Here is a 22032-nt window from a genome sequence, read left to right as displayed (position 1 = left end):
ATAATCACAGTGCACTTCACACAAATTGCTACACTATAAATGTTAACTGAAGGAGTTCCAAACAGAAGAAGTGCATACTAAACATTTTCATATATATTATATACAGTATGTATACTGTATCTGGATGTATACATGTGAAAATGTAAATGCTTTTAGGGTGGGCAAACCCAGTCATATTTGGGAATAACTGAAAATTTCAAGAAGATTTTCACATAGGTTTGGTTGAGATAAATCCAACAATATTACTGTAAAGATATTTTCCCTTAAATTTAAAACTTTATAATATTTAAAGGGAAATACACTCAGATATTTTTACCCAGGTAACACACATCTTGCTACAATGTCATTGACCCAAATATCAAAGGGTTTTAAATAAATCCAAACCCCCAGCTATAATGTTCAAAGTCCAACATGGCAAAATGGATTTTCTTTTACTGATTTATATAGACAGCAGTACATATCCTATGTGTACACATAGAGGTTTACACATAAACATATTTTATATTTAGACATCAACTTTAGTATGTTTAGCATTTTATTTGACTATACACTTGATCCAGGAAAAACATATAAACACATATATAAACACATAAGAGATGTCAAACACATATGATATTGTATATCTTCTTAAAAACTCCATTTGAAACTACTAATGATTGTATAATGAAACTCCTTGAAGGCAGGGACCACATTTTTCTGAATGCTTAATGTCAAATGCTTTAGAAATGCTTTAAAATAGCTGATATATAAGTTGCTCAATAATGAACTGTTAAATGAATAATGGATTAATAGCTAATTGTTCACATTTTTCCCTTACATGGAAGATTCAGTGAGTTAAGCTTAAGTACATAAGTATCATTTTTTTTTCACTTCCATTTAAGTTTGGGATGCAATGAATGGTGAATTGCTTTTCTATTCTACTTCTACTTCTTTGCAAGTTTGAATTCCCTCTCATCTTAGATAACTTGCTGTTAATATCATAGAAATTTTTCCTTAATTTTATAGGTAGCCATAATTAGGTTACAATTACTTTTCAGTTTTAGGTGAGTAAGTCAACTTAACATAAAAGTAATACTGAAATTGCATTCTATGTGCATTGTTCTGATGTCTCACTTAATTAAAACAATAGAGTTGTTTAGTTTTATTAATTTGATCACCGAACTTGCTCATAAGAGTCAAACCACTTTGGATATAAGGATACGGCCTAAGCCAAAATGTAATAAGAAAAATGTTTCTCTCCAGAAAAATTGAAAGAAACCCATTTGGGACCTTGGGGTCTCTGAAGTCCCAGTGTCACTGCTTTGAAAAGCGAAGTTGTATCTGACTATATCCATTCAATTATCGTGTGTCTGAATACGTACAGTCTTTAAAACTACACATTTTAATTTCTTAATATTTTCCATTGTTTCATTTTAACATCTATTTTTGGGGAGTGGGCATTACCTTTTCCACAAATCAATCAGTTTTCACTCCAAACCTGCTTCCATAGTATCAACACTAGGGGAAATGTTGGCAGTGTTTACCTAAAACAGAACTACTCTACTGTTATACTTCAGAAAATGCTGGCTTCTGAGATTGGATAGAAAAGCAGGATTTGATATTTCCCTTCCATCAATTCTAAAGAAATGTGTGTCTTCTAAGAAGTTTTTCACATACAAAAGCATCTTGCTAACAGCCAATAAAGTTCTGTTTCTATAAAATTTGCTCTGAAACAATCATTTTTTATAGGGCTAAGCTTTCAACTGGTAACCATACAATGATATAATTTGTTCTTTGGCACTGCTAAAAAAAAAAAAAGCATATGGAGTTTTATCACTCCATAGTGTTCTGGCTGTAGGTGGAATTTTTTATCATTTGACTAAATTCATAGGTATAAGTGCCTTAAATGGCTACCATCAGCGAGTAAGTTTATTTTTCTTTTTTGTCCTAATGACCTCTTTTTTTCCACATAAAGAAATGCTGCACAAAAAGGAAATAAATTATATAACAGCTATTGCCACATAGGCTAAACTACAGTGAAGAGTTTTATAATTACAAAATATCATTTCTTAAGTTAAATATCAGTGAAGCTGCTTTTCCAGATCTTTCAGTTACTTCTTACTGAAGGCAAGATTTGGAGACAGTAAATGGAAATGGTTGCCTAAGGTCAGATTTTCAAACAAACTACCTTCTCAGAAAATAACTTGCTTGAAAAGGGAATGTATGAAACCTGGCAACAGCATTCGTTTGGCAGAACAAATGGAAATGGCTGAACCCAACACAATTCATTTTGTTAACTATTTCCTTCTTGACAAGTGGCCAGCACTAAAAAATATCTTCTGCCTAATTCAGAGAGATACGGTAATGATGGGCATTTGAAAAACACACCTGTGTGTTCTACCTAAATGAAAATTTTAGGGGAATTATCCAATTGCAATTAGATCAAGCTTGACATATTCATATGACATATATGTATGTATGTGTAACAAGGTCAACATAAAGATGCTAATCATTGATGGCTTACATATATCTAATTCATGGGCTTGAGTATATGTGGTCATAATAACTTAAATCAAGATAATAATTTGGGTCATAAACACATTTAATGTCAATTCTGAGTTTTACCTTAACACATTTTCAGCACTCTTAGATTTGTACTCCATTAATTTTGGGGTTTGAAACATAATCTATAACTGCTGAAATATGACAGCAGGATCTATTTAAGCTACTTAAGATCTCTCCATGATTTCATGTACTAACTTGCGACTCTACTTTTGTTTTTTTCCACCTCAAAGATACAAGCAAAATTTAAAACATCAGTAAGCATTCTATGTGTACAGTTCCCCCACTGAGTACTCATTCATGTGTAGTGTACACACGCACACATAACAGATACACATGCTCCCACTCACCTTATTTCCCTTATTCTTTCAGAATTCTAGTTGGGCATCAAAATATACATTAATTATAAAATATTAAAAAATTATTTTATAACATTTCAAAGGCTTGAAAGAAACTATTACTGATAAAGCATTACTAGGTCTTTAGCAATATAGATTACAAAATTCCCCTACTTCCTGTTATATTTGGTTATATTGAGCAGCACTGTACTATTGCTGTCAAAACCCTTACAAGGAAAACCACTATGACAACAACTTCAAACACGTACCTTTTCTCTCAGAAATATAATACTAAATTGATTGTTAAAGAAGAATCACATACTGTCCATTTTTTGGAAGCATAAATAGTAATTTAAATATACAAAATATATATGATAGTTTCCTTTTTATTCCTCCATGGGGTTATTTATATTCAACTAACAAGTTACTCTTAAAAGATATATATGATTTGTTTAACTTAAACTTTACCACCACAAAAATTGAATCCACCCCATCTCCCATCCCCTGCATTTCCTGTTTCTTCCTTGAAATAAGATAAAATAAACAATTGGTCATAATTCTTTGGTCATGGTGTCATCATCGGTAAGAATGTGATGAACATGCACAAGAGATTAACCCCCCAAATAGGGTGATAACTCGTCGAAAAGTTAACATGAAATACTACTCCATTCAGGCATCTAGATTTTGAGAAAGCTTGGCATTTAGTGTACTGAAATATGCAAACTCATCTGATTGAATGTTAGTTGATCATTTTCTAGGGGAAACAAACATACACGTGAAAAGTTACTCAAAAGTAGCGACTGCAGCAGCTCTAAAGCCACGGGTCTCACCTTGAAAACAGTCATGCTGTTTCACCTTCTATTCCTCGTCCTTTCCATTGTCACAGTGAACCCTGGTCTCCTCCAATCAGATCAATGATGCAAGGACATGTGTCCCTAAAGTCATTTCTGAAAGAAATGTTTTCTGCTGGGATGTCCAAATATACCCTAGTAACTTTCTCTGGAGTCTGACTCACCATTGCTTAGTATAAACAAGATGACATTTGAAGAGAAATTCTTATAAAGCCAATGCGGCAAAAATATCGGTGTTGATGCAATGTGGATGTCCAAATTCAGCATCACATTGGCATTCATTTCCCATCAAACCCTTAAAAAGGTACAAAGCAACAAACAGATGTTCTTAACGATGTGATATTCAACTTCTACATTACTAGCACCAGATCATATATTATGTGATTGAACATAATTCATACATGAGCTAGTGTACAGAAACCAAATGTAGGAAGAAAGAAAAACATTTTAAATGCAAAAATTAATAATCAAAGGCATCAAGGGACATATAAAAGAGATAACAAACCAGTTAATACCGAAATTGTATCATATAGTAAAACTCTTGGTATTTCTATCATTTATATACGTATAATGTGTATTATTTCAGGTGTCACCCATAAACTAGTAAAATATTTACATCTCAATATCTTCTGGATTCAAAATAATCCATGATAAATAAGTGTGCCTTAAATGCAAGGAAATACGCATTTTATCTTGAACTCGCCATGAATAGGCACAGCTTCCCATGGGCTTTCCAGGGAACCACTGGCATTCCATTCTGACTGAGAAGATATGTAACAGTTACTTATCACATGACCGAGTCGACCTCCCTCTTCATGTTAAGTAACGTGGAGCTCACGCCATCCTGCACACAGTCATATGGCAGTATCCCAGAACACCGTTTGCTGTTTAGAATAGGGTGGAGGGCTGTACTTCTTTGCACCTGCATTCTTCTTCCAGCTGGGTAGGATAGGCATGCTATCCTGTTTGCAAAGCCCCTTTTCCGTTTTCTGTCTAGCTTTTATTTCCTTGCACAAGCAACGCTTTTTCTCAATCATCTCAAGCATTGTATGGTCTCCATGAAACCACTGCATGCATGCCACCTAGCAAAAAAGAAAGAGTGAATACAGAAAAAAAAAATGGAAAGAAAGCAGATTTGTTTTGCACTGTGCTAGTAGTTGTTTTGAAAAATGTCAGCCATTTCTATATTTTTGAAATTCTTACAAAGCAAAATTAAGGCATAGAAGTGCCAAAAAATTTGTACTTATATTATTAAACATTGAGATATTATGAAACAATAATTTAGGAGTGAATATTTTACCAATATGTTCTAAAAGTCCATGCTATGGAAATAAAATATGTAAAATTTTTAAGCCATTTGCCAAATATTTGCCTATTATTTTTATGTTGACTCCATTTTCCTATGGGTCTCAATATTCTAAGTTCAATTATTAGCATTACTTTCAAGAGAGATCTTATATGAATGTGATATGCTTTCATGAACATTTTTATTAGTGAATTAAAGCTTAACATTTGTTTATAAATAGCATGGAATTTAGACTTTTAATCATTCTTCTACCAAAATGAATATCAAGGTACATCCAATGCTTGGAATATAAACAGTTAAATAATTATTCTGCAAAGAAGTTTCACTATACATCTTGATGCTACAGAAAATGTTAACTTAGAATCATTGGTTTCACAAGCATACTGATCCAGATCCTGCATATTTCTAGAATTTCAAAGAACCAGATTCATCAGGTCAACTGGAAATCAGGAGAAGATTCAGTGATGACTGTATATTGATACACATACATCTACTACTGGACAGGCAAACACTGCTCCCAGGTGCGTGTGACTATGTCCGCCAGTAGCTGTTCTTTAGCACAGAGCTAGCAGGTTGGATCTGTCAGAGAATAGCAGTATGATTGAGACAGAAATCCAGGATGGAGATGCTTACAATTAATCATTTGAGCAAATCTATTGTATGACTTGAGAGTTTAAATAGCTCACTTGGAGGCATTGAATTTAATGATACAACTTTAGGAAATAATTGACAAATATTTATAACACTTTTTCTGGGGCTTTCCTGGTGGCTCAGTGGTAAAGAATCCACCTGCCAATGCAGGAGACATGGGTTTGATCCCTGGATTGAGAAGATCCCCTGGAGAAGGAAATGGCAACCCACTCCAGTATTCTTGCCTGGGAAACATGAACTGAAGAGCCTGGCGGGCTATAGCCCATGGGGTTGCAAAAGAGTTAGACATGATTTAGCCACTAAACAACAATATAATGCTCTATCCAAAACCCATTCTTACTACTTTGCATAGTTTAATGCATTTATTCCTCACAATGACAATGCTCTGAATTAAGTACTATTAATTACCCCAGGTGTATGTTAGTTGCGCAGTCATGTCCAACTATTTGTGATCCCATAGACTGTAGCTCACCAGGTTCCTCTGTCTATGGAATTCTCCAGGCAAGAATACTGGAGTGTGTTACCATTCCCTTCTCTAGGTGATCTTCCTGACCCAGAGACTGAACCCAGGTCTCCTGCATTGCAGGCAGATTCTTTACCGTCTGAGCTACCAAGGAAGCCCCTGTTATCCCATAATGAGTAAAATGAGACTTGGAGAGATTTAGTAATGTGCCTAAGCTTACAGAACCAACAAATGACAGTGTCAAATTGAACCCAAGAGTTTATCTCAGCACCTGTGCCCTTCAGAACCGCATGCTACTGGTTCCAGTGCCTGTGAAACTGGAAAGGACTGAGACAACTCAGCATGACACCCTCCAAGGATGGGTGAGGAAGCTAAGCTTTCAAGAATTTATATATCTTGTCCAAACCAGGCAGGTAGGCTTTTATGTGAACAAGGCAAAACTGAATTCTCACAATTCTTAAGTCTTTATGGAAAGGACAAGATCTTGAGCTAGAAGTCAAAGATTCAAATTCTGAAACTTGATGAGTTTCCATTGGTCACTCCTTTTCTCGGTTTCTTTATCTGAATAACTGAATTGATAACATCTTCATTTCAGAAGTTAGTTTAAAAACTAGATTGGGTAATGAAGGTGAAGTAATTAAAAGAAAAAAAACAGTGAAACATTGCCCTAGAATTATTATCCTAATACTGACAAATACCTAGCAACAGTTTCCCATACATGCTCTCTGCCATTCATGTGGAAAGAGCTCTACATATGTTATATTAATATTAAAGCCTCCCAGCCACACTGAAAGTTAGGGTTTAGTTACACATCACAAGTGAGAAAGACAAGTCTCAGAAAGCTTAAGGAACTAGTTCAAAGGAAGGTCATAGGTTACTGGCTGTGATAGAAGTCTGTATCAAATTCAGATCTGTTTGACTCCACAGTAAATCATCTTTCTACTACAGCAAGCTCCATCTCCTGAATATTATTTAGAGATTATAATAATAGTTGTTATCATATGTACTACCATTTCCAGATGCTATTCAAAAACTCAAATATATTTATAGCTTTATGAGTGAATAAAAACTGCTTGTCAAATAAATAAAATCAATGGCTTGAATTGATTAGCCAATGGCTTAGATTCCAGAGGGTGACTCTTTTGGGTAAATGTCTTGTATGTAATAAGCTTAACTCGACAACGTTTCTTGAAGGATGGGCTGTATTTGACACCTTTTGGTGTCCTCTGGCCCCAAGCACAGAGGGCCGTGGCCGTGGCTGTTCACTTTTTAAGTGAATTTCTGGGACAACGACCAACATGTTTTTGTCCCAACATGAGAATTTCAGAGTAGCTCATAATTTTTCAAAAGATTTGTAATATTTTATAACATGATAATCTAAGCAATAAAAATACAATAACTCTATTTGGGTGGAAATACAAGCAAAATTTATTGAGTGACTATAAACTGTTATAAATGGAATTTATAATACAGAATTCTCAGAGGGCTAGCCCCAAATAGCATCCAACACAGTAGCCCCGACATGCAGAACAGAATCATTTAGCTCTCAAAAAACGTTTTAGAAATGGAGTGAAGCCACCATCACTGTACAGTATTTGCTATTCTCAGAAAACTCTCAAGATAATTTCCTTTTTAGTAAGTTCTCACTGGATTTCACAGATCCCAATGAAATCACAAAACCACCCATCTTCTTTAAGGTAAGATATTTATAGCATCACTTCAATATTTGCATGGTATTTACTTGTCCATACCAACATTAAATCACTTATTAATTTCCTTTAAGATTTTTAGGGTGTGAATCAGTACATGTAACTGAAAAATAATTTTTTTCTGTATTCCTCTGACAACAGTGCCACCAATATATTTCGTTATATTTCATTTCACTTCATAGGTTTCATTATAGTTCATAAATGCATTATATTATTCAGAATAAGTGTTTTCAGTCAATTAGTAGTTTATGCTAAACAGGTATGTCAATTCATCAAGAATAACCCATTCTTTAAAAATCTAAAGAATAAGAATTTAAAAATTGAGTTATAAATTGAGTTTTATACTCATTGCATTTTTATTTTAGAATACTTATATATCACTCGATTGATATATAATGGTTCAGAATAGTACTAGTAGACAACCACTCTAGTTTTCCAGACTGACTCTGCAATATTAAACTATTTTCTTTTGGGGTCCATTACACAGTCAATAAAAATTCCATGACAAAGCATCGCCCAATGTATGAGAGAGGGAGAGGTATTCTAAGAGAATTCAGGTTCTTAGAAGATAGTAAAATTCATTTTTTAATTTTAAAGTTTAACAAATCTAACAAGTCTGGTACAGAATCTTCTCATGTTAAATTTGCTATCAAACTTTTTCCTAATTTAAAATACCACCCCCAAATTGTTATTATGTTGCAATAATATGATTAAATGAAGAATGAGATTCAGTTTGGGGGAGATAAATCTGCTTCTCATATTTATTTTTAAAGAACACATGTTTTTGAAAATTTCTTCCTGAAGAGTACACATTGTTTTTAAATCCCCAAGTTAAACTCAGTGTTACTTCTATGCCTGTTGACATGGCCAAATCCCTTCCCCCTAAAATGTGTCCAAAAATTATATTTCATTCTGATAGTATGTGTTAATTCATTACTTTAGGCATAACAAATAGCATGTTTAGGCATTATATGAAATGTGTTAAGACTACTACCCATAAAAGGTATTGCTGCTGCTGCTGCCAAGTTGCTTCAGTTGTGTCCAACTCTGTGTGACCCTATAGACGGCAGCCCACCAGGCTCCCCCGTCCCTGGGATTCTCCAGGCAAGAACACTGGAGTGGGTTGCCATTTCCTTCTCCAATGCATGAAAGTGAAAAGTGAAAGTGAAGTCGCTTAGTCGTGTCCGACTCTTAGCGACCCCATGGACTGCAGCCTACCAGGCTCCTCCATCCATGGGATTTTCCAGGCAAGAATACTGGAGTGGGGTGCCATTGCCTTCTCTGTAAAAGGTATTGAGTCTTTCCTTTTTATTGTCATCGAATTCTTCATATTTAATTTAAATATAGCTGTAAAATTCCATTCCACTTCATACTATATTTGAAAGACTTCTATGCCAATTTATAAATATTAATATTTAAAAGTAAACTTAGTAAATAAACTCTAGTAGTTTAGTTCTTTAGGGGCTTCCCTGGTGGCTGAGATGGTATAGAATATGCCTGTAATGCAGGAGGCCTGGGTTAAACCCCTGGGTCAGGAAGATCCCCTGGAGAAGGGAATGGCTACCCTCTCCAGTATTCTGGCCAAGAAAATTCCATGAACAGAAGAGCTTGGCAGGCTACAGTCTATGGGGTCACAAACAGTCAGACACAACTGAGTGACTAACCCTTCCTTAGTTATTTAATCAAGTGGTCTGTTTCTTATCTTTAATCCAAATGCATTTATTGTATGAACCATGAAGGAAAGGAAAAAAAAATACACAAGCAAGTAAGCATGCTCTGGGAGACAATTATTCACTTAGTATGAACACACTTATATATCCTGAAGAAGATTTTCCTATTAGCAAAGATTCAATGGAGACAATATTCTTGCCTAATTTCATAGATATCAAATCAAATGAAGCTCCTCCTCAAGAAGATGAATCATAAATATAAACCCCTCAGGTGTAGGCTATACACATGACTTCCTTCCAAAGGGTACAGTGTGGAAAGGAGGAGAAGATGAAGTTTACATGAAGAAACCTATAAACACTACCTACACCACACCAGGTCATCCACACTGATCAGTAATGTTGAGAGAATGCATCCTTGATATCATGTGATGAGAAGTGCACTTAATTTCTGTGGTCTTCCTCCTCTAAACCATAACTCCAATAGAATCATGAGAAAAACACCAGACAAACCCAAATTGAGAGACATTCTACAAAATACCAGTCCAGTAATCCTCAAAACTGTCAAGATCAAATAAACTAAGGAATATCTGAGAAACGATCACAGTATGGTTTTAACAACAATGTATCAATATTGAGTCTTTAGTTGTGACAAAAACACCATAATAGTGTAAGGGAATAATAAAAGGGAAATCTGAGTGTGGGGTATGCAGGAATCTTCTGTGTGTTCTTTGCCACTTTTTGGTAAATTCAAAACTATTCTAAAATTCAAAAAATATATATTTTAAGAAATGACATGATAGGATCACATTCTTTCTAAAGAATAAGTAACTGTATCTTTCATTCTTTAGAGGGAAGCACTGTGGTATAATAGAAGAGTTAAATGACATGACTGGGATCTTGATTGTTGTGTGACCTTGAAAAGTCATGTGTCTTTCTGAAGTTGTATGTTCTTCCTCTATACATTATATATGTATATATGTACATAATTCATATATACACAGTATGTACACTTGAATATACTTTATATATATATTATGCATATTTATGCACCACATTGCACAAGGTTACAGGAAGCAGTTAACTAACACATGCAAGAGATTGAAAAACAGTAAAGTCCCATACATCACTCACGATCTTATCTACTGATTCTTCAATGCATCGAGAATAATGTAAGTGAGGAATTTTAATTCAATAATTACTTTCTCTAAAAAAATAAATCAAGTACTTTCTGATATTGAGTACATTTTATCCCAAAAGCAAAGAAATAGTGAGACTATCCAATAAAAAACATCTCTATAATGTTTAACTAAACTATTCAATTTTCAAAACATGTAAACCATAAGAGAAAATAATACTCTGAGTAAACACATGGAGCATTTCAATATTAAAAATGATACAAGAATTAAGCTGATGTAAGCATATCTATCTGTACTGATTTTGATTTTTATGCTTCATGAATAAACACGTTAAAAAAAAATCATTGAAGATTTTTGAGCAAGTGTGATGTTTGCTTTGAAATAAAGTTCGGCTTTAAGCCTGAAGATTTGAGAATTAAATTTAATTCCTTAAACAATAGACAGAACACCAATACTAATTTCCAAAAGCTCTGGTGCAGGGGGCGAGGGGGATTTATCAGTTCCATGTTGCTCTCTTTGTCCAAATTTCTACTTGGGTAGAGCTACCCGGGTAGCTCATTTTCTAAGAAATCATTGTTCCCAGCTCTGTAATGACCTAGATGGTAAGAGAATCTAAAAAAGAGTAGATATATGCACATGTATAACTGATTCACATTTCTGTACAACAGAAACTAACACAGCATTGTAGTTGTACTATACTTCAAAAAAAATTAATTTAAAAAAAGAAATAATTGCTTCCAGTATGAGGAGTATAAGCTTTAGTCTAGCTGAAAGGGAAGCTAGATTATCAAATTTCTCTGAATTTTCTATTTACCTTAGAGAAAAACGTCTCCAGGAGAGCATGGATAACATTAGTGGGGCATCAAAGAAGAGCAGGCATGAGGTCAGCTGGTATGATTTGAGAAGGGGAAGCAACTTCTTCAGGAATTACAGAAGGGAGAAAGACACTTTCACCTCTGCTGTTTCTGTCCTTCAGAGTCACAGGTCAGCCAGAGGTAATAGTGCTCTCATTGAAAACATTCTTCCTCTCCCATTTAGTGGGCAAAGAGATTGATTCTTTATTTAACACATGTACATAGAATAAACGTGCAAGTACCACGGATTTTTTTCATCTTTCTTCAGGATAACAGACAGAGATTGGCCAACTACAGCACATTTCCCAAGTAAAGCCCATTGCCTTTTTTAGTACAGGACATGTTGGCACCATAAAGAAGGCTAAACACTGAAGAATTGATGATTTCAAATTGCGGTGCTGAAGAAGACTCTTGAGAGTCCCATGGACAGCAAGGAGATCAAACCAGTCAATCCTAAAGGAAATCAACCCTGAATATTCACTGGAGGGACTGATGCTGAAGCTGAAGCTCCAATAGTTTGGCCACCTGATGTGAAGAGCCGACTCATTGGGAAAGACTCTGATGCTGGGAAAGATAGAGGGCAAGAGGAGAAGAGGGTGACAGAGGATGAGATGTTTGGATGGCATCACTGACTCAATGGACATGAATTCGAGCAAACTCTGGGAGATAGGGAAGGACAGGGAAGCCTGATGTGCTGCAGTCCATGAGGTCACAAAGAGTCAGACATGACTTTGCAACTGAACAACATGCTGGGACTCATACCACATGACCCATAAAGGCTAAAATGTTTATTGTTTGACTCTTTAAAGAAAAAGTTCTTTAGGCTACTAAGTAAGTGTCCAATAACCCTTACAATGCCTAAAATGCCTAATATTAACCCTAAGAAATGCCTGATAAGAGACAAAAAAAGATAAAATCAATGTTAGTACTATAAAAGGGCTAATACAAAATCAAGGCATTGAATCATATACACTTACAATATTTTTCATATCAAATATGGCCCATTAGGTGAATCATAAAGGATGAGACAGATTTAAAATCAGCTCTGACAACTAGTTTAAAGAAATTATTTGGGCTTACTGACTACACATTTTACAATTTCATCATTATAAGAAAGAAGAGGAATGTTGGAATAAAAGAAATACAGTGGATAATCTGGTTTAAATCCTCTCAATAAGAGATTTACTGTAAGGTCAAACTTTTCTTTTAATAACCCTGAAGTGGTTATTTGTTTGTCTGTGATATGCCACGGTGGTGATTCAACTTCAATATAAAAATTTCTTAGAGAACTTTTAAAATAATATTTTGGTGAATTGTATTTCTTTTATACTTTTCCAAACATTTTTTAGAAAGAAGGGATCACTTTCCATAGCATAGGCAGCAACATAGACCCTAAATAAATCTTTTGAAATTGATATAACACAAAAATTGGAAAGGTTATTATTATCTGCACTTGTCAGCAAATTCAATAATTGTTTTATTACTTATTGAGTAACAAGTTATCAAATCCATGTTCTTTGATCATTATACAGAATGGAAAAAATGTATTTTTCTTTGATTTAGTAAGGCTTACTCATGTATGTATGTATGTATGCACCTACCTATCTCTGTCTATATATTTGTGAAAAATAATTGAAAGCACATAGAGGTGACCCAACATCACAGTATTTTCTCTGGTAAATATTAAATGGTACCATCAAATAATGTGACTCAACTCACTCTGCATAACAAGCTCTAGGTTCATTCACCTCACTAGAACTGACTCAAATGTGTTCCTTTTTATGGCTCAGTGATATTCCATGGCACGCATGCATTGAAACCTCCCAATCCATTTATCTGTCAAAGGACATCCACGTTGCCTTCATGTGCTCACTATTGTAAATGGTGCTACAATGAACACCAGGATACATGTGACTTTTTCAGTTATGGTTTTCTCAGAGTATATGCCCAGTAGTGGGGTTGTGGGGTCATATGGTAGTTCTATTCCTATGTTAACGCATTTATGTGGAATCTAGAAGGATGGTACTGATGAACTATTTGCTGGGCAGAAATAGAGAAGCAGACTTTGGACACAGCAGGGAAAGAAGAGAGGCGGGTGGTGAATTGAGAGAGTGGCACTGAAACATATACATTACTGTAAGTAAAATAGCTACCTATCGGGAGGTTACTACCACAAGCGTATAGAGATATATAACACAGGGAGGTCAATGCAGTGCTCTGTGGCAGCCTACAAGGGTAGGATGGGGTGGAGGAGTGGGAGAAGGTTCAAGAGGTAGGGGACATGTGTAAATATGTAGCTGATTCATGTTGTATGGCAGAAGCCAACACAATATTGTAAAGCAGTTGTCCTCCAATTAAAAATAAGTTTTAAAATTAATCCATGTGACTTTATAATTACTTATGTGCTGCACACTGAATTGCTCCAGTCGTGTCCAGCTCTTTACGACCCTGTGGACTGCAGCCAGGCTCCTGTATCCACGGGCTTCTCCAGGCAAGAATACTGGAGTGGATTTCCATGCCTTCCTCCAAGGGATCTTCCTGACCCGGGGATCAAACTTGCATCTCCTGCGGCTGCTGCATTGCAGATTCTTTACCACTGAGCCATTAGGGAAGCTCATAATTACTTTAAAATACTATTAGTTCTACTTCAAAACTTACAAATTCAAGATCAGGAAGATGATTCTACCCTAAATGAATTTGTTTCTCTTTTTTCATGAAGGCTGGAATGAAGTGACCTGAACAGGAAAGTATGAAATATCAAAAATAAAAAAATATACAATATAAGTGTGCAAAACAAAAAAGAGATAATATAGATGTGCAATATTTTTTTTTTTAAAGCAGATAATGTAATTTTACAAAACCAAAAAAGCAGGTACTTGTTAGTTCCATAGACCTGGATTTTATCTTGACTTTTAATCTCACTTGGTGATGTGCAAGTTATTTATCTGGTTCTCTTGCTTGAGATATTATGACAATTAAAGACTATAGTTGAAACATTCCTAGCTTTTAAAATTCTATGACAGTATTTGAAATGATAGCACCCTTGGGATAACTGAAGCATTTTCCATAGTTTATGCCTATGCTTTTATTCATCTTTAACTCTGATATATTATTTTTTTAATTGTTCCTTTGTACTCTTCCCTCATTTATCAGCACTGTTTGATTTAGAACCTATGGTATATGAAAGAGTTATTTAAAAAGTATACACCTAAGGTATATGCAAAAATTTCAGGTTTTATTTAAAATGGTCTAGATTTAGCTTTGAGATATCTATTGATAAAATTAGAATAATCTTCACCCTTCTTTTTCTAGATCTGAAGATCTGCCTCAGTATACAATCTCTGATCAGCTCTAAGAAACATCACATGTTGGTATTTTAAACTATATATGCTATTTTACATATCTGTGCTGGCTTTTATGACCAATTATGTAAAACTCACTCATCATAAAGATTTTTAAATTGTAAGTTAATAAACCTTACAATTGCAAGTCTATAAATAGAGTTTCAAGTCAATATAGATTGTTAATGTTCTCTGCCCACAAAACAAGGGAAACATCTAACTGTTCAGTTTTATTATCATGTCCTCTAAATAAGACCCACAGGTCACTTTTAAGGACAGAGGTTGGTCTGAACTATTCTGTTAAACAATGGCAATCACAGCTGTCCCCAAGCTCCACCAATACACTGTGCATCCTTCTGTAATACACCAATACAATTTTTGTGTGCATGTTTGATTTCCTTCTTTCTTAGGGGACAGCATAAGTGGGTAAAATGAATATCATGGCCTGGTTTTGCCACTTATTACTTGTGAGATCTGCGACAAGTCATATAATCTTCCTGAGACCTTGGTTCTTTCGCTTTGAAATAAAAATAATTAAACCTTAGTTTTGTTGGGAGAAGCACATGTAATAAGTTAACATCTACCTCAAGGTGGACACAAAAACATAAGCTCCTCTACAAGGTGGCTCAGTGGTAAAGAATGCAGGTTCGATTCCTTGGTCAGGAAGACCCCCTGGAATAGGAAATGGCAACGTGCTCCAGTATTCTTGGCAGGAGAATCCCATGGTCAGAGTCAGACACAACTGAGCAACTGAGCACACACACCTCTAGTCGACTGTGTACAGACACCGCTAGTGAGCTCTTTGAAGGCCGGGAAGGGTGCTGTAGTAAATCACCACACCCTTAGCCTTTAGTACAAGGAAGTATGTCGTAAAAACTCATGCAAGGAACGAATGAATAAGCAAGAGGATGACTAGAAGACTAATGCTCCAGTCGTGTCCAACTCTTTATGACCCCATGGGCTATACAGTTCATGGAATTCTCCAGGCCAGAATACTGGAGTGAGTAGCTTTTCCCTTCTCCAGGGTATCTTCCCAGCCCAGAGATCACACCCAGGTCTTTCGCATTGCAAGTGGATTCTTTACCAGCTGAGCCACAACTGAAGCCCAAGAATTCTAGAATCAGTAGTCTATCCCTTCTCCAGAGGATCTTACCTACCCGGGAACTGAACCGGAGTCTCCTGCATTGCAGGCGGATTCTTTATCTACTGAGCTATCAGGGAAGCCCTATTTCAGGAAAGGAGTTTTGGAACTCTTTGATTTATTGAATGATTTGATTTCACTTTGGCTCAACTGAATCCAATAAATATCTCAAATTTTACAAGGTTAAAAGAATATATTACCTGGGATTTTTCAGCCACAGAAATCATCTAATGTTAAATTCAGCCCTTGATGTCGTGTAAGTCACAGTCTGGGTGTTCTATAGTTGAAATCACTCTGGGGTGTTTGAATCCTTGGGGTCTCAAGGATTTGAGTTCTGGGGTCTCAGAATCCTTGACACTTTGGCTCAGATTAATGATGAGCTGATGCTCCCTAAACCTTAATATGTTTTCAGCTCCCCTTAGGAATTCATTAAAATCAAATTCTTAGGCATTATACCTAGAGATCCTGAATCTAAGTTCTAGATAAGGCAGGTTTCAGGAAACTGCATTCAAATGGCCCCAAATGCAGTTAATTCTGTTCCATAAATTTTTCTCAAATTTGCCATCATCTTTTACATTTTCAGGTCATTTCCTGGACTCAGTTCAATTTCTGGACTAATAAGATTGTCTCTAATGTTCCATTTCTTGGCTACTTCTCATCCACCATCCACACTCCACAGTGTCATGTCAACTCAGTGATTCCCCCTTTACCTACAGAAAATAGTAAGTGCCCCATATCCACCACAATGAGCTTCAGTGTTGTCTTCACCAGTTAATTTATTTTGTTGTTGTCCTTTTTAGTTGCCCAATCATGTCCTACTCTTTGCGACCCCATGGATTGGGATTTTCCAGGTAAGAATCCTGGAGTGAGTTGCCATTTCCTTCTCCCAGGGATCTTCGCAAGCCCAGGAACGAACCCATGTGTCCTACCCATGTCCACTGCATTGCAGGCAGATTCTCTACCGCAGAGCCCCAGGGACGCCCCATCCATTCGCTTCATACTCCAGTCATGAGCAACTGCTCAAAACACCCAACACCATAGGCACACTACTTGATCATATTTTTAGCTCAAGCTGTTTCCTCGTTCTGGAACTCTCATTCTCCCTGCAGCCTCATCTTTTATGTGAAATTCCAGTGATGCTTTCAAAGTTGAGCTAAATGTAGCAAGAATCCATTGAGAGATCCTCTGTGACTCACTGCCAGGCTGGCTTATTGCTGGAGTACGTCTACTCATTCATTCATCACTTAGTGAAATCAGCAGCCCTCTTACACCATGCTATGAATGTGTTTACTACAAGTTTTGCACAAGATTCTGAGCTTCTGAAAATCAGAGATCTTGTTTACACTATTTTTGTAACCCTAGAATCCTGAGTTAGTACTCCTGAAAAAAAATCCCGAAATGTTTTAAATAGTTAAACTTCACTGAAATAATATTTCAAAGTGACTAGTTTGAGAGGTACATTTTTTCACTACATTTTTCTGATTATAAGTAATATATGCCTATTCTACAAAAGAGGGTAATAATAATTTAACAGGGAAAATTATCTGATACCACCATACAAAAGAGTAGCATATTTCTTCACATAAATTATATATACATATAATGATATTTGATGTGATAAGCTTCTCTAGTAGCTCAGTTGTTAAAAAATCTGCCTGCAATGCAGGAGACCTGGGTTCAATCCCTGGGCTGTGAAGATCCCCTGGAAAAAGAAATGGCGACCCACTCCAGTATTCTTGCCTAGAGAATTCCATGGACAGAGGAAACTGGAGGGCTACAGTCTATGCGGTTGCAAAGAGTTGGACAAAACTGTGTAACTAACTTTCAGTTTTTTAAAAATAGGGATATTTATGTATGTATAAAATATATTTTTTAAACTTGGGATTATATAATATTACTATATCCTTGCACTTTCCCCATTATTAGTGTTAAATACTTTTTTCAAGACATGTTAATAAAGGCAAATTATTCACTGTGAATATCTTTATTTAGTCATTTTATAATTGCTCACATTTGATTGACTTTCCTTTCTTAAATGCAATAAATAATGTTTTAATGCTATATGATTTTTTTCTGCCATGAAGCCACTCAAACAGTAATTCTCAAGTCAAAGGGTCAAAACATTTTAAGGCTCTGGAAATAGACATAGCTTATTTATCTTCCAGGAAAGCTGAACTATTTTCCATTCCCGTAGCAGGATGGTACTCATACTACCTCTTTATTTGCATTGAGATGTGCTGCCAAAATAAAAAGCAAGGAAACAAACAAAAGTATTCTTTTCTGCATTTTATCTGTCTGAAATAATGCTTTGATTTTAATATTTACTTTCACTAATATTGAGTTGAATGGATATGGATATTTCTCAAATGCTTGATAAAAGAAGAGTTGATCCATAGCCTTATTTTCTGTTTTTTTTCTATAAGATAGTTTTACTTACTAATTTTTATATTTTAACTTAGGTATTTATATACTATTTCTATTAATAATATCCAACATTTAACACTTTTAGTCATTTATGTTATTGCTAACAGATGCTTCTAATTTTAAGTAGTAAAATCAGTTAATTTTTTCAAAATTTCTCCAGTTTTTATTATTCAAATTTCCTGACTGTTTGATAACATATAAATATGACTCTTACTTTTTTCAGAGTTTATGGTTTTATTGTATTCTTGAATTCACTTTTACTTCGTTTGTGTTCTTCTTTGTTACCAAAAGTACATTGCTTATGAAGAGAAAATATATTTAATAAGAAAAATGATACAAAAGGTAAAACAATAAAAGGGCAAATTTTGCATTTTAATTTTTCATGAGGTGAGAATTTACTTTTATTTATTTCATGTATCTAATCAATTGTTCAAGCATATATATATATATATATATATTATAGTGGTTAAGCCATATTTCAATTTTTAAAATTCTGTACTATAATCTCATTTTATAAGGTACTAGCAATGGCAACTCACTCCAGTACTCTTGTCTGTCAAATCCCATGAACGGAGGAGCCTGGTAGGCTGCAGTCCATGGGGTCACTAAGAGTCAGATAGGACTGAGCAACTTCACTTTCACTTTTCACTTTCACTTTTCACTTTCATGCATTGGAGAAGGAAATGGCAATCCACTCCAGTGTTCTTGCCTGGAGAATCCCAGGGACGGGGGAGCCTGGTGGGCTGTCATTTATGGGGTGGCACAGAGTCAGACACGACTGAAGCGACTTAGCAGCAGCAGCAGCTGATATAAAACTTTCAATCACTACAATCTGTATATAACTTCTACCTTAAGGAAAATAATGTCTAAGGGAAAAAAAAAATACTTCTCCTCTTCAAATTACCCTGGTATAATCATTATCTTCTTGATACATAAATGTATATGAATGCACATATATATACACAATCCATCTTTTGCAAAAAATACTCTGTTTCACTTTCTGGCTTTAAATGATTCATATAATGGGAAAATATAGTTTTTCAGGTTGCAATGTATTATACCAAAGTCTTCAGAAGTGTTTCACTTTGGAAAATATTTAACAATTATGTTTAAAAAAATCATTGTTTGTCATCGTTTAGTCACTAAGTTGTGTCCTACTCTTGCGACCCCTTGGACTGTAGACAACCAGGCTCCTCTGTCCAGGCAAGACGACTGGAGCGGGCTGCCATTTCATTCTCCAGAAGAATCATTACATTTCATTAAAAGAAAATAAAAATCTGTTTTGAAGCTGTCTGGCACCTGACCATATGATCAAACATATGCACACATGAGTATATATGCACACAAACATTTTATATATAGTCATAAACATAAGTATGTACATATGCATAAAAGTATAGGTCATACCTTTTTGTGTATAAGTGTGTATGTGTGTATTTGTGCATGTGTGTATATAACAGACAAGTATGATTAAATCATTGAAGCCTATGGGTTTCAAAAAACAAAATAATAAAATATTGCTGAAAGAATATATGTGTCTTTAACATCACTAAAAGGCTTCCCTGGTGACTCAGTAGTAAAGAACTCGCCTCTTGCAATGCATGAGACTCAGGTTTTATCCCTGGGTTAGGGAGATCCCCTGGAGGAGGAAATGGCAACCCACTCTGGTATTCTTGCCTGAGAAATCCCATGGACAGAGGAGCCTGGCGAGCTACAGTCCATGGGGTTGCAAAAGAGTCCAACATGACTTAGCAACTAAACAATAACAACGTTATCGAAGAAAAAAATAGTATGCTAAAGTTAATAAAATCTCTTATCTTAAGGTTCTTGATTGATCCTAAGTAATGATCTCAAAAAACCTTTGAATGAGTTTACAAAAGTTCAAAAATAAATTAGCAAGTTATATTAACCTTTGATCAAGTGACTTTGGAATGAAGGATTGCCACAATCTAAGTATTAATCATAAGAACATCAACAATGTAATTATAGCAGCAAACATTACGTATTATACATAAACTATGTTCCAGACACCAGACTGGCACTTCACATATATCAATTCCTATAGAGCTTAATAACTATATAAGCTTGTTATTTGTTAGATGATAAGTTGAGGCTTAAAGAGGTTGAATAATTTGTATAGTATCATATTCCTAACAGAACGCAGAACTAGAATTGGAATTCAAAGCCAAATATACCAAATGCTTAAGTCTGTGCCCTTATTAGTACACTGGATTGTCTCACAGCTAATTCTGATTAAAGTGGCCCACACTGGAAACACACACATGCGTGTGCACACACACACACAAACAATCGTCAGGGTACTCTCACTTCACATAGCCAGTAACATGTGAAAGTGTGCTGTATTAAATAAAGGTGGTAAAATTTGCAACTGAAATATTAGAGGATTTATAAGCTATCAAAACGTTGAGGGAGGGGTGAAACTCTGATCTTATTACTTGTTATACGTGTCATAATTATCATCATACCATTCTCTCATCTATATTATTATCAAGATCATGGGCACAATAGCCATAGCATTGCTTCTCCGTGAGCAAAGCACTGTGTGAACATTCAGCTTCCTTCACTTCACTTTAGCCTCACAATAGCCCTGTGATCATTATATTCTAGATGAGAAGATCAAGTTCAGAAGAGGTTAGAGGTTAAAGCGTCTGCTTGCAGTGCGGGAGACACAAGTTCAATCCCTGGGTTGGGAAGATCCCCTGGAGAAAGAAATGGCAACCCACTCCAGTATTCTTGCCTGGAGAATCCCATGGATAGAAGAGCCTGGGGGTCGCAAAGAGTCCGACACGACTGAGCGATTTCACTTTCACTTAGCCATCTCTAGAGACAGATTCCATAATGAGTGTGAAAGAAAACCCATTATAGAGACAGATTCCATAATGGGTGTGAAAGAAAACCCATTATATATATTAATAAAAATATCTTCTTCCTGGGTGGGACCCTCTATCCACAGCTCAGGTTCCTTGCCTCTAATCCATAAGAATACATTCATTCATCCTCAGAATATTTTCACTTGGTTAAATTTAATATCACAGAGATAAACTGCAAAGATAATTCTCTGTCTTCACTTCCTCCCTCCTGGCTTCCTTCTTAAAGAAGTTATTACTCAAACATCTAATGGATGGAGCATTCTGACTGGAGATGTGTCCAAGTGATGAATAGTAACAATTTCATTAATGATTAAGAACAATGGGTGAATTCCCTGGTGGTTCTGTGGTTAGTTCTGTGGTTACCACATTTTCACTGCCAAGAGTGCAGGTTCAATTCCTGGTCAGGGAACTAAGTTCCAAAAGCCAAGTAGCATGCCCCTCACCCCACAAAAAAAGAAGTGCTCCTTTCTCGTTATATAAAAATACCCCCATCTCATCTCACTTTCAAACTGCTTACTCACTGGTTGCATTTCTGTTTGTGTTTTGAGAATATATTACCTGCTCTGTGTACTTCATCAAGGGAAGCCCTCTGAAGGTATTTTCTTTTTTATTCGTCAACCACAACTCAGGTTCATTTCAGTAAGCACCTTTACCCTAAGATCCATGGCAACAAACAGTATAGTAGTCCTCCTATACACATATATATGCCTCTCCAA

General features: G+C 35.5%; 1 protein-coding gene across 1 annotated transcript in view; it reads right to left on the bottom strand.

Moving 5' to 3' along the window:
- Positions 1 to 4584: 4584 nt before the first annotated feature.
- Positions 4585 to 22032, bottom strand: part of NYAP2 (neuronal tyrosine-phosphorylated phosphoinositide-3-kinase adaptor 2) — a 295363-nt gene continuing 277915 nt past the window's right edge. Inside the window, exon 6 of the mRNA XM_052636241.1 lies at positions 4585 to 4812. Coding sequence (XP_052492201.1) covers positions 4585 to 4812 — 228 coding nt within the window. The remainder of the gene's footprint in view (positions 4813 to 22032) is intronic.

The sequence above is a fragment of the Budorcas taxicolor genome, chromosome 2, assembly GCF_023091745.1.
Source record: "Budorcas taxicolor isolate Tak-1 chromosome 2, Takin1.1, whole genome shotgun sequence".
NCBI lineage: Eukaryota > Metazoa > Chordata > Mammalia > Artiodactyla > Bovidae > Budorcas > Budorcas taxicolor.
This window is presented reverse-complemented; position numbering and strand designations above follow the sequence as displayed.